This window comes from Ruditapes philippinarum, unplaced genomic scaffold (genome assembly GCF_026571515.1).
Source record: "Ruditapes philippinarum isolate M1 unplaced genomic scaffold, ASM2657151v2 ctg1909_1_1_1_1, whole genome shotgun sequence".
In the NCBI taxonomy this organism is placed as follows: Eukaryota; Metazoa; Mollusca; class Bivalvia; order Venerida; family Veneridae; genus Ruditapes; species Ruditapes philippinarum.
The window spans coordinates 67,952-82,058 of NW_026858687.1; the positions used below are offsets into that span (position 1 = coordinate 67,952).

Here is a 14,107-nt window from a genome sequence, read left to right on the forward strand (position 1 = left end):
TAGGAAATTTTTGTAACAGTCTTCTCAGCAACTACTTATCACGGCCTCTTAATATTTGGTATACAGCATCAACACATAGTCAGGAGAGAGTTTCATATAAGCTGCAAGCTTTCTAGTCTACTCAATCCTGAATGCAATTTATATATTGTAATTTTGTCTGTAAGTATTGATGAAGAAATAAATCTTGTTTAAACTAACACATAGTCCTATACTGTTGTATGGAACGCCATAGCTGCCTCATGTTATTAAATTTTGTTTTATTTTTCCCTAAAAGCGTCTTATTATGTATAATTGAAGTGTTGGCTTGCCAACATTTTATAGGAACCTGTCTTAACGAAGTCTTATTAGGTCAAATATTCATTTTATCTTGTCAAAACGTAGTGCTGGCTTGTCTAAACACTGTCTTATTATTTCAAAACGTCATGTTATCATGTGAAAATCCGGTGTTAACATGCCGAATGGAAGTCTTAATATGTCTAACATGCACGCCATTTTTTTGAATAAAGAGTTCATTATGTCTGAACAAAGACTTGTTTAAATGTGGTGTTGAATTGTCTTGAAATTGTCTTATCACGTGAAACAGTAGTTTTATCTTGTCGGAAGTTGGTGTCATCTTGTCCAAATGTGATCCTGGTATATTATGACACTGTTGTATTATGTTATACTGTCGTTTTTGTCTTGTCCAAATCGTGATAATGACTTGTCTAAACACCGTCACATTTTGTCAGACTGCCATGTCATTGTGTTCAAATTCGGTGTTATCTTGCTTAATGAATGTCTTTTATGTCAAAATAGCATGCTGTCTTGTCCAACTGTTGTGGTAATTTGTCTAGAAAAATTGTCTTATTATGTGAAACAGTAGTGTTATCTTGTCGGAACTTGGTGTCAACTTGTCAAACTCATGTGTTATTATGTTGGGTAGTAGTGATATCTTGTTCAACCGTTATATTGACCTGGCTGAGTGCTGTCCTGTTTTGTCAAAATGTTGTGTTGCTTTGTATGAGGTGGTGTTATTCTGTCTAATTGTGCCAAAACATCATGCTGTCTTGCCTAAAACTGTTGTTATCTCGTCTAAAAATATACTTATTATGTGAAATACTAATGTTGACTTGCCAATAAATTTTGTTTGTTTGTGTAAACGTTATTTTATTATTTCAAATAGTATTGTTGACTTGTCGAAAGATGGTATTGACATGTCTAAACACTTCCTTATTATCTCAGATCGCCATGCTATTTTATTCAAACTTTATGTTAACCGGCCTAAACACCGTTTTATTATGTGAAATAATGATGGTATCTTTACAAATTATGGTTATGCACTGTTAAAATGCTTTTTTAATTTGTTAAACTGTCATGCAATTGTGTCCAAATGTAGATTCAACTTGTCTATATTCGTCTTATTATGTCAAATAGTCATATCATCTTGTCGAAACGTGGTGATGACTTTTTCTAAAATTACTATTCTTTTTGTCAAAGTGTCATTTTATTTTGTCAAGGTCAGTGTTAATTTTACTAAACATCGTCCTTTTATGGCGAAGTATCATTTTTCCTTTTCAAATGTGGTGTTTACTTATTGAAACACAGTAAATCATTATGTAGTACAAAGGCGTTTAACTTGCCAGTTTATGACGTAAACATGTCTACACGCCGTCTCATTATGTCAGATAATCGTATTATCATGTCCAGCATGCGATGTTTGTCAAAATTTTAGTAATCATGTTGACCAGAGCCCACGCTGCAGCGTGAAAGATAGAGCAAAAAAAGGTAACGGGACAGTTTAGCAAAATCAGACAGCGCTTTCTCAAGACGGAACTAAATTTGAACAAATTAACACAATTATTAGAAACATAACATTTACGAAAATTTAAATACCTTTTCGCAAGATAAACAATTTTTGACTTTATAAAACCTGTTTAAAATTAAACCTTTGCCCAAAAGCATACATTATTAAAAGGGGGAATCAGACCCCTTTGGCAAAGAAATGAATTTTTGAAAAAGCTAAATTTTACATTGGCATTAACAACGTTTTTTACACAATAAGACGTTTTGAAAATTTAACAGAATTTAAAACCCATGGCATTGGTAAATATTAGTCCAATCCCCATAAGACATTCTGTTTCCAATTAGAAATTTTAACAAAGGTAAAATTGAATTGACATTTTCTAAACACTTTCAGCCCAAATTTGACGATTAAACATATTAAAAATAAAGGGATTTAAAAGTAAACCATCCCCCTTTTAAAATAAGTACATGTTAGCAATTAATGAATTTTAAATTTTTTGTTTAAAAGTTAAAACTTATTTAACAGCCTAAGTTGCTTAGCAGATAAACATGTAATCTGTGGGATTTGATTATATATTGATTGATTTCTTAAGGCTTTCAAGTTTTGCCAATTAAAAAGTTCAACAAAAAGGTAAAGATAGAAATTTTAAAAATTTTTTAAGAAATACTCTTTATTTTTTAATGAATTAAATAACTTTTTTCCCATAATAAATTGGATTTACCCATATCCTACCTTTGTTCCAACAAATTCATGTTAACCCTTTTAATTTGTTTAAAGGGGATTTAAAAGAAGGCCCTTTTAACCGGCCGTTTTGGGCCGTCCAATTTTGTGGGTTGATTTTATAATTATATTTTAAAAAACTTTAAAATTTTTCAATTGGTAAACATCGACACAAGAACAGTCTTAAGTAAATTTATTTTCATTTGTTTTGGAAAAATCTTTGTTAAAAAATTTTCCACATTTTTAAAATTATATTATTCAAAATTTTCCCCCAATTGTAGCGGGAGTGCCCTTTGTCAGATTCAGTCCTTGCGAAAAGGGCAATCGCCCCTGGCGTCGGTTCGAAAAAAATTTTTAAGTTTTGGACCAAACACTTTATTAGAAGTAACAAATGTCTTTAAAACATCTTGTTCAAATATAAAAATTAAAAAAGGGTAATAACTAAAGGTTTGAAATTACCCCTTTTTTGAATTAAAAAGGTAACTTAATTTTTATTTTCAAAATTATTTACACTTTAAATTTCCCTTTAAACTACTACTTTCATTAAAAAGAATATAACAAAGGAAAATAACTTTTTCCCTGGTAGTTTTTGCAAAATGCCCTTTTATTTAAAAATTTCAATTGAATTGGGTAAAATTTTTAAATCTTTTATAACTTATGGTTTCTTGAAACTTTATTTTTCAAAAATAACCCCAATTATTACCAAAGGGTATCTTTTAAATTTTTTTTTTTTTTTTTAATTGAATTTTTTATTTTTAGTGCCCTTTTATGAAATTTTTAATATAATTTGAAATTTTTCAGTAAATCTTTCAGGCCATGGCAAAAGATTAAGGTTTTTTTGAATTGGAATTTTTCTTAGAAAAAATTTTTAAATAAATTTTTATTTTATTTAACATTAAGATTTTATTTGAATGTAGTTTTAAAGTCTTTAAAACCCAAATGAAGGAAAAAAATCTTGTGAAAATTCTTATTAAATTGTTCCCATTAAATCTGCTTCTTTTAAATGGGTATTTTGGGAACCTAAAAGGTCACCCTTTGGTTTTCTCATTTTTGGTAATTTTATTTCATTATCAAAATCCCAAAAATAACACCTTGATGAGTTTTACCTGTCACACTGATTATGAGGTCAAATGGTCAAACGTCAAGGTCACTATTACCTTTAATATTTTACAGGTTTAGATAAATTTTCTCAAAAAATAACTAAAGCTATTTTCTGTGTGACTTTGTTTTCTTGTTCACTATTATCATGTGATGCAATATCATAAGGGCAGATAATCTTAAGTTATATTTTGAAAAGTTATGTCCCTTTTTGACATAGACTTTTTTTTACCCTGATTAACCTTTTTGTAAAGGTTATTTTCTCAAAAAGCTGTCAATGATATTCACTTTAAATTTGGAATATGTGTTCACTATAAAATTTGAAATGTAAATTTAAAATGACCCCTATATTTTTTATACTTATGGCCACAAATGACCCCCCAAAAAATCCAGTCTGGCAAAAACACTGAATGCACTTTGATAAATAGAAGTTGATAGATTTTGAAGCATACAATATAGTTTAGCCCCAAATTAAGCTGTTTTTCAAAACTAAAGCTTGATTATCTCATTTTATCCTGCTACACTGACTTACATTCTGTTGTATATAAAGTATTAACCTTAACTTTGTAGAAAATGAAGCCAAGACCATAGAGCAGCAGTTACTGGAACACCAGAAATCACTCTGGGCAGGTGTACGTTTTTCCACGCGGATCCCCCCCCTTTTCCCCCGGAAGACCCCCCCGGAAGACCTGTTTGTTTTTTGTATAATTATAAAAAGATGAGGGGCCACGTTTTAGCGAAAACAAAACGCAAATAAAAATTTTTAAAATTAAAAAATGAATTTTCAATCAATTATTTTAAAAGAAACTTTCAATTTCCTTTGAATTTTGTTCATGAAAATTATTTTAAATTTTTGTTTTGAAGTTTAAAAATTAATTGTTTTTTAAAAGAACAACTTGAAGCTGAAAATTTTTTGGTCATAAAATTTAGAGGCTCTCATGTTTTAATCTGTAGAAAAGAAACTTAAATGCTTTTTTACACCTGAAAAAATACATGGATGAGCTACTTATGCCTTCCCCGACCAGTTAAGATAGAATACACTATGTTCAGTAAGCTAACTAGATAGCTTCCTCACATCCAGAGTGGCGAGACGAAAGTGAGTTTTGACCATAGAGATCCTCCTGTGTTAATGAATACGAGCTTAACAAAGTTTGCCTAGATTAAAGCATTCATTAATGTAAAGTAGCTTTACATTGGTATGAAATATTTGAAATATTGTTTAAAACCAATAAAGATCACGAAGAATGATAAAATAATATTAACAATATGATAGAGAGACTTTGTTGTTGTTGTTTTTTTTCAGCCTGAAATGAGAACAGTTCCTGATCATATACCGAGACCAGATTATGCTTCACATCCAGAAGGTTAACCTGTTTTCTTTGTTGTGAAAATCTCTTATGTTGATATACTTCCCATTTTCATACTCTGTATAATCTAATTTTATTGACTCCTCAGATGACACAAATGTCAAATGCTGATTTGTTCGATGATAAACAATTTTGTTTATGATACTCTAATTAAGATATAAAACTTAGTGCATTTCTTCATTTTCTTTTTATTTTTATATAAGATTTTTAGACTTGCAAGGTAAATGACCCTCCAATTCCTTTTCCAGTTTTAAAGAAACCCCATTCTATAAATACATGATGATTAAAATTTATATAATTTCAGTTCAAATAACACTTTCCATATTGTAACATGGTCTTTCTTGTTCAATTTTAACATTAATTTTGTCTGAAGATTTATAAGAGAGTGCTCTGTTCATGCCAGTACATTGGTAATAATAATTTGTAAATTCATCCTAATTATGCATATAACATATAAAAAAAATTTTGCAGGTTTTTGGGAAAATTACAATATATATTTGCAAAAGGGGGAGAAAAAACTTGATGTTAATTCAATTTTTGGGGAAAACTACATGATTTTAAAGAATTTTTCTTTGGGGAAGCAGCCCTGTAACGGCCTCTGCTGTAGAAGGAAAAATAGCCCTGTCTTGGTATAATATTGATATATTTCCACAAATTTGTGTTTATATAATTACAGGTGAACCATTGTCAGAGAGAGCAATGCGGGGAAACAACAGTATTAGAATACTAACAGATGAGGAACAAGAGGGAGTGAAACAAGCTTGTAGAGTAAGTTTATAGTTTACATCATAATGATATTGTCACCTAAGTGCAGTAACAGGTTAATGCCTTATTTAATATGATAGTAGTTGGCCTGTTACTGTACTAAGGTGAACATATATTTAGTTTGTAAATTACAAAGGTAATCAAGTAGTTATGCCCTCTTGAAAATATTGAAATTTTCTCTCTTCTGAGTGTGATATAGAATATTATCACAAGCCTGTGCCGATTTTGCGACTCCGTAAAATGGTATTGCACGGTTGTGCGTATATTTTGACATGGCGTCTTGTGTGTTGTACAAACCTAGTGTAAAGACGTGCTAAATGTTAGCGTTACACTATAGGCGCGTCATCGAAAAATGATTCTTTTTCACTATAAACTCTATTTATTTAGGATATGTGATAAATAGAATATTGTATTCGTGTAAGTTCAATACTGAATTTATTGAACTCGTTAAATAAAATAATACTTTGCTGGCCAGAGGCTTGAACTTTGTTCAACCAACTCGTTCAATAAATTCAGTATTGAACTTACACTCATTCAATATCTTCTATTTCATACATGTATTTTTTTTATATTTAAGCAAGTGCCCTGCTGGTTACAGCAATATTGGGTCATACAGAATGGCACTTTAGATTGAAAAAAGTCCAAATATAATCCCTGTATTGACATTGCAGGACTGTACAAATGCACAATTTTTGCACATGCATTCAAACAAGTTCTTGCTGTATTATACTGTGTTATTATATTATACAGATAGGTAGAGAGGTACTAGATATCGCAGCAAAGGCTATTGGTATAGGTGTCACTACTGCTGAAATTGATACTGCAGTTTATCAGGTATATATACTTATACTTTAACTTTGTACAACATCTTTGATAACAAAGCTACGTCATTTGTTTGAATCACTTTCACAAATTCTTAATTTTATGCTTATTTTTTTGAAATATTGAAGGACTATAAATGAGATTTGAGTAAAACCATGTTATTTAAATGAATACATTACAATAAGTTTATGTTATGTTTACTGTTTTACATATTCTTATACATTTATAATTTCTTTAACATTTATAATCTTTTAGTCATGTTAGATATTTTGTTTATAGATATTTTGCATGGACAAGGTGATCTGAAGTTTGGAAATAAAGTTTTCGACATGTCCTCAGATTGGCGAACATATTTTAACAGAGCTATATTATAAGTGTCTGATATGTTTTACTAAATTTTGAGCTTTGTGAGGGCAAGGTGGAGGGCATTGATCAGGGTGGCAACTTTGATTTTGTTATTTAAATTTTACAGGCATGTATAGACAGACAATGTTACCCTTCACCTTTGAATTATTATTGTTTTCCTGCATCATGTTGTACGTAAGTAAAAATTTCAACAGTTTTATAACTTATTGTAGGTGAAGTTAAAGTTACTATTTAATAGCAATTAAAAAATTGGCTTGAGTTAAAAAGTGGGAAAAAAGCTTTGGTTTTATTTTCCCATTATAGTTTAACATTTGAAAATTTGCCTAGGTTGTAAAAAGTTTAACAGCTTTCTTGTACAGATTGTATATATTGTTTCTTAATGCATAAGATTCCTGTGTGTTGATTAATAAATTATGTTCTTTGCAAATAAAGTTCAAATTTGTTGCATTTTTCATCACTTTGTCAGAGTGAAATTACCTATAGGTTTCTCAACATGCATATATATCTTTGTAACTTTGAACTACTGTTGAACGCTAACCATGCTAAACATCTCATATAGCTTTGTAAACAGTGAAGACAGTGTCTTTATAAAGTATATTATGAACAAATGAGCCGCGTCATGACAAAACCAACATAGTGCGTTTGCGACCAGCATGGATCCAGACAGCCTGCGAAACCCGGCAGTCTGATGGATCCATCCCGTTTGCTATCATTTCTCTATTGTAAAAATTTGGGCCGCGGATCCGCAAGGGGTTTGGGGGTCTGGACCATGTGGTTCAAACACTATTTTGGTTTTTTCTGACGGGCTAAAAATGCTGATAAATTTTATTTTATTTTAGGTCAGTAAATGAGGTTATATGCCATGGAATTCCAGATTCTAGAAAACTGGAAGATGGTGATATAGTTAATGGTATGTTACTATGTTTATACATGTAGTTTTATAGCAAATTTATCTGTAAAACGTTTTTTTCCACAGTCATAATCTAAGTAATCTGTGGCTCAAAAGTCATGTACTTTATGATCAAAATAATATGATAAATAAGTTTACAAATGCCTGTGTAGTTCCTTTATTCAATATTCCCAGACCCCAATACTAGTCATGGGGATTACTATTAAAAATGTTTCTAGGGGAAAACCATGGCCAAAAGTGATTATTTTGTTTTTATTTAATCCAAAAAGGAATTCCCTTTTTTTGGGTTAAGAAATTTCAGGGACTTTTTTTTTTTTTCAGTGAGGTTTTCTTCCTGTAGTGTATTTATTTTACATTTTTTTGTGTTATTTCAGTGGATATATCAGTGTATTATAAAGGTTACCATGGAGATTTAAATGAGACATTTTTTGTGGGTAATGTTGATGAAAAATACAAGAAGTTGGTGAAGGTTACCTGGGAATGTCTAGATAATGCCATTAAAGAAGGTAAGATTTATTTTCTGGTGTGAAAAATTGACATTTACACAAAATGAGATTATTGTAAGAGAGTATAGTCTGGAGGAAAAAGATTCACATGTACAGAAAATGAAAATATTGATAACGGGTATTAGGCTACATGATAATGCACTTTTGCAGATTATAGAATTTTGAAATTTTGTGTAACTTTGTACTTTAGTTGATACTTGTAACACATTTCTTTGAAACTTTGTAAAATATGAAAAAGTCTTGTTGTGCGTCTTAACCTTTTTATGGGTGAATATCTTTAATTTACTTGCAGATTCTACCATTAGCGTATACTTTAACTGTGCAATATTATTGGAGCACTCATGTATAGTTTACAATAGTACTGTATATAGGTGTACAAAGCTGTGATATACTCGATGTGTTTCCATTTAAACTTCATCTGATTATTATAACATCTATAAAACATATTGTATCTGTGATGAACTTTTTGTTAATGACAGTTAAACCTGGTGTGCGGTACCGAGACATTGGTGCAGTGATACAAAAACACGCTCAGGCTAACGGTTTCTCTGTGGTGCGTAGTTACTGCGGTCATGGAATACACCAGTAAGTTATCTGTGTAACTGTATTATATATAGGAAATAAATATCAATTTTTAGTGCATTAAATAGAATAATGGACGGTTAGAGTTCAAATGCATAGAAATATAATTATAATTGCAAAGTACCGGTATTTGAATGATAAGCCATGCATTATTATAACTATAATGCACGAAAATTTCTATTTCTTTTCTAACATGCTAGTTAAAAAGATAACTGAAAAAACATGTTGATCTACATTGAGCGTAGAAGTAATTTTCCTTACATCATTTGGTTTATTGACATCATATATGACATATGAAGTGTAGTAGGGAAAAAGTGCAAAGCATGTTAGAATGTTGAATATGACTTAACAGTCATAAAAATCAATGTAGACAAGGTTTACATGTATAATGTTTTCTTGCCAAACTATTTGGGTATGGATAGATATTTTTTCTTGACACCTGAAACAATGAACTGTACTGTTGGTTTATTTAACTTCATACATCTTTCACCTAGGCCATAATTCATTGTACATGTATATACACCTTATAAGCCAGAATCTTTTAAAACTTTGACACATAATGCCTCTGAGAGTTTCTCTGTTAAATACATATGTATATAAGTTTGACATATAAATGGCCTTGTCATTTATTGTCATACTTTAAACATCCATATGTTAGGAATTCACCGCATACAAAGTCAATTGTATTTTGTGGGCACATCTTGTTGTGACCTGATCATTATGAACTTACATATATATTAGATAGTATGGTAATAAAAATTGTTTTGTACTCAAGTTTAGTTAATATGTACATTTATAATGGTGTTTGCCTGTAATACAAATTATATGTTACAGATTGTTTCACACAGCTCCAAGTGTTCCTCACTATGCCAGTAAGTAACCAACTTCATATCAAGTTACAGTCAGTAACCAACTTCTTATAAAGTTACATCAAATGCTGTTTATATTTGAATTTAGTTAAATGTTTTAGTTACTAGAAATGTTTCACTTTAAACTAAATATTTCCTATTCTGACACCAATTATGCTTACTATAAGTTATCAGGTTAAATGACTCAGAGAGAGTTTTCAAAAAAAACTTTACAAGCTTCCTACTCAATCCGTAAATTTTATTTTATTATTTTTGTACTTTATTATGTAAATGTATAGATTATAAATAAAATATTGTTTAAACTAAATAACTGCAGAGATTTTAGCCCTGCCATACTGAGTTTAATAATATCAGGTAGTTCAAAGAAAGAAAAATATTGGCTAAAGAATTAGTTAATAGTTCAGGGTATACTAAATTAAAAGTAAAATATGAAGGTAAACTGAATTAAAAGTAAAATATAAAGGTCTACTGAATTATAAGTAAAATATATTTTTTTTTATACATTTTGTAACAGAAATATATTTCCCATAATTATCTTTTTACAGAAAACAAAGCAATTGGTGTTATGAAACCAGGTCATTGTTTTACCATCGAGCCTATGATAAATGAAGGTAACTATAACATTTGATTTTATTAAAGGTTTTCACTCAACAGTACAAAGACAAAAAGCAATTAGCAGACCATTTGATTTTAAGATAAATCCATATAAATCATATCCTTATAAGTTACTGCAGTAACGGGTTAATTCTTATTAAATTATGTAAGGAGATAATCTGTTATTGCACTAAGAAGATGAAATACTTAACAGCTTCAGGGTGGAGGAAAGGTTTTGGTATAAAAGAAGTACAGTACAGTTGAGATACAATGTAGTATTGAAAAGTTGAAAAAGAGCACATAAAATACATGTACAGCACTTTATAGTACAGAACATGTTACAGTTGAGCTACAATACAGTACAGAACAGCACAATATAATTCAGTACAATACAATAGGTGACAACACAACACAGCTTAATACAACATAATATGACCTAACTTTACACAACTTAATACAACACAATATAAACCAACACAACACAGCTTCATACAACACAGCACAATTCAACAAAAAAAAAAAAGCAATATAAGTATAAACTTAAAGATAAAACACATCAAAGTAGTATATCACTGTAAAATCTATTTGCTACAGCTTACCTTAAACCATCATGATTACTTATTTTGTCTGGAGTGTTTTAATTGTAAAATATTTATATGCTATTTATAGGAACATGGAGAGATGAGACCTGGCCTGATAAATGGACAGCAGTGACAGAGGACGGGAAACGATCTGCTCAATTTGAACACACCCTTCTAGTAACAGAAACAGGCTGTGAGATACTGACAAGAAGACTGGAGAAAGATGGGCAGCCTCATTTCATGGACCAGTTGAAGTGAACTTTGTCGTCTGCTTAGGTCATAAAAAATTTAACAAATTAAGAATTGATAAAAAAAAAAAGCTGGGAAAAAATGCTTTATTCTGAACCACTTTTCATCAAAATTCATGTGCTTTTCACTAGATTCTTATTGAGTCAAGATCAGTTAACAAATAGTTGTATTTTGTTACACACCTATATAAGTTTTTGTGAATTAAATATTCAGTTTAATAGTGATTAACCTACTTTTGAAAATTTCATTTTTTTAACCCATTTGTTTGCAAAACAATTAATTTGCTTAATGAAGTTTGGAATGTAAGACATTTAAATGATGTATTACAACAACTTCCAGTTTTTTATACCTTTAAATGTAGGTATTTAAGATTTATTTTCCCTTTTTGGTTATGCTGTGTTTTAAATGTTGAAGTTTTAAATGTTAAATGTTAAGATTGGTTTACTGTATGACAGTGTAGTATCTGGACTCAGATGCTCTCTTTAGTTTTGTAAGGAGTTAACCTTCACCTGATTTTCACGATGCATTAATCAATAATTACAGTATAAACACAGGTGACTGTAAGAATGCTAGCTTTGAAACAAACTATGTTTGAATACATGTGGTGATACTTCATTATAAAAATAACCCACAATTTATTGGAAGCCTTTAGTTTCTGATAAAGCAATTCCATACATATATAATTTGCTAGCAGAAGTAATTTCTCATTATCACTGATTACATTGATCTTTTCTTGTATATTGTGATATTTAACCTTTGATCTATGTACCGGATTGGGTTTGTGTAGAATGCCTGATCTGATTCTGTTTGTAATTTTTGTTCAAAAGTATGATTTTCAGTTACAGTTACAAACTAGTTCTTGTTACAAAGTCTTTGATTTATTTTTGTTGCAAAGTTCCTTCAAACTATTCAACTTTTCTATAATAAAGTTTGACATTTATAATTAAGGACTTTCAAGTGGTATATAGAGTTGAGCTGGTTTATGAAAGGTCATATTTTCAAGCAAGGTGCTTATAGATATAATTTAACTAATGTACAGTATGCCACATCTTCTAGTCTTGTCCATCAGAAAAATTGCTGTTACAGTGTCAGTTTTAGTTGTTCAAGTTGAAATTTAAAGGCAAATAATGTTGTGTCAGATTAGAAAGTAGTTTTGTATATTTTGCCTTGGTTATTTAATCTCAGGATATTGAAAATTGAACTTGATTATAATTTTACTGCTTTCCCTATTTAATTTGAAAGGGAATATAATAGGAAAATTGATTACGCAAACAAATCACAAAGTAAACTATCCAATTCTAGTTTTATGTTCAATTGATAAACATGTGTCATCACTTGTTTCCGAACAGAGGGAGGTTACAGGAGTGGCCTTTGTACACCATTTTGCCAAAACACGGCTATAAGTAGATCTACCTTTAATTGACTTGCATCATCAACACCAAACTTTGTATAAAGCCTTTGAGGATGTTAGGATTGCTACAACGAACTTACCTTTCACATTGTTACACACAAGATCACATGTAAGATGGACAATTTTACAACATCTTCTTATAAACCATTGTTGTATTTACTATGTTTAGCAAAACAGAGCCTTTTTGTTTGCTCTGCACTTTTGTACACTGCATAATATAATGCTTCTTAGTGCAAAACGAATTTCAGCCTAGAACTTTATGTTATAATCACTTTTTGATGTTTATGACTAGTTAAAGTTTTACTTGATACATCATCATTATATGATCTATCTGTACTTCTGTTTGATTAAGCCTTTTAGTTTTTTTTGAAAGTAAATGATACATTATTTTTCACAGCCCAGTTGTTTTAATCTGTCAAAGATTGTATACACTTATACAATGTATATGTATTTTTCTGGATTTTGATGATATTAAAGAAAAAACCAATTTTAAAACTAAATTTTATCCATTTTTTGAATACAAAGCTTTGAAAGGGATGATTAAATACCCAAAACTTGCATTAATATCTCCATAGTGTTTCTGTATTTTGTGATTTAAATAAAAAAACAAATTTGCAGTCATACGTCACATTGGAAAGGTTTACTCCATAGCAACCATTTCTGTATACATGTATCTTTATTTATATCATATAATGTAAGTTTGAATATAGAAATCAACTCTAGTTTCAATTTAAAAATATATATCTTACAGTTAGATATTTCTAGTTGAGAAAGTTAAAAATAAGGAAGAATGTTTATAATTATTTCAAATTTATTTTTGGAAATATGCCATTAAGCTCTATTTTTTTATGGAATGGACAATTAATTATATTTCAAACTGAGAGAATCTCCTTATGTGAGAGGTTAAGTTACTTGCATTAATAATAAATCATTTGCTGCTGGGAGATATGTAGCCATGTGCTTGCTTATTTGAAATAATGTACAGTAATGTATGTACTGAATGTATGCAAGGAAATGACTTAAAAACTTTTAAGACTTACCATGATGTAATTAAGTAATGGACTTTTTTTTATATGATTATCATTTTACAATGCTGCCATGTAATGGTTTATAGCTTTGTGTGTCAGTGTCAGCCCATAAACCAGACCTTGGAAAGTTGTCTGACTAGAACACTAGGCTATACAGTCTAAAGATCTTGTGTTTAAGTTGACCATGACTAGATGGCCCCTATTGATTGTGAGGTTAAGTTGGTTAAGATTAAGGTCATTGACCTTGATCACAAAATGCATGTCACACTGATAACCAGAGAACACTGTGACCTTGGTGAAAGGTCACAGTAACAGAGTTGGTAGGGTGCACACATATTTCTAGTTTGTATATGAAACATGTTCATATTCCTGTCACTTGTTGAATTATACAATCATAACTTAGCATGTAAAATTATCTTTTGAATAAATTATTTGATATTAAACAACTACAGTATT

The 14,107-nt window shown here is 30.1% G+C and overlaps 1 protein-coding gene across 1 annotated transcript; it reads left to right on the forward strand.

The window, feature by feature from the left end:
• The first annotated feature begins 4,826 nt into the window (after positions 1-4,826).
• Positions 4,827-14,100, forward strand: LOC132753955 (methionine aminopeptidase 1-like). Its single transcript, XM_060744527.1, has 10 exons — positions 4,827-4,965; positions 5,645-5,736; positions 6,484-6,567; positions 7,028-7,095; positions 7,761-7,831; positions 8,206-8,337; positions 8,817-8,922; positions 9,754-9,791; positions 10,334-10,399; positions 11,052-14,100. Exons 1-10 carry the CDS (start codon positions 4,911-4,913, stop codon positions 11,219-11,221), a joined length of 882 nt encoding a protein of 293 aa, XP_060600510.1. The 5' UTR covers positions 4,827-4,910; the 3' UTR covers positions 11,222-14,100.
• Positions 14,101-14,107: the final 7 nt, after the last annotated feature.

What these genes read in the sequence shown, in the direction of transcription:
- LOC132753955 (XM_060744527.1), top strand. Translation starts at nt 4,911, where the DNA reads ATGAGAACAGTTCCTGATCATATACCGAGACCAGATTATGCTTCACAT. An exon ending in AGATAATGCCATTAAAGAAG is followed by an intron (nt 8,338 to 8,816) that starts GTAAGATTTATT and finishes TGTTAATGACAG; the next exon opens with TTAAACCTGGTGTGCGGTAC. An exon ending in CGAGCCTATGATAAATGAAG is followed by an intron (nt 10,400 to 11,051) that starts GTAACTATAACA and finishes TGCTATTTATAG; the next exon opens with GAACATGGAGAGATGAGACC.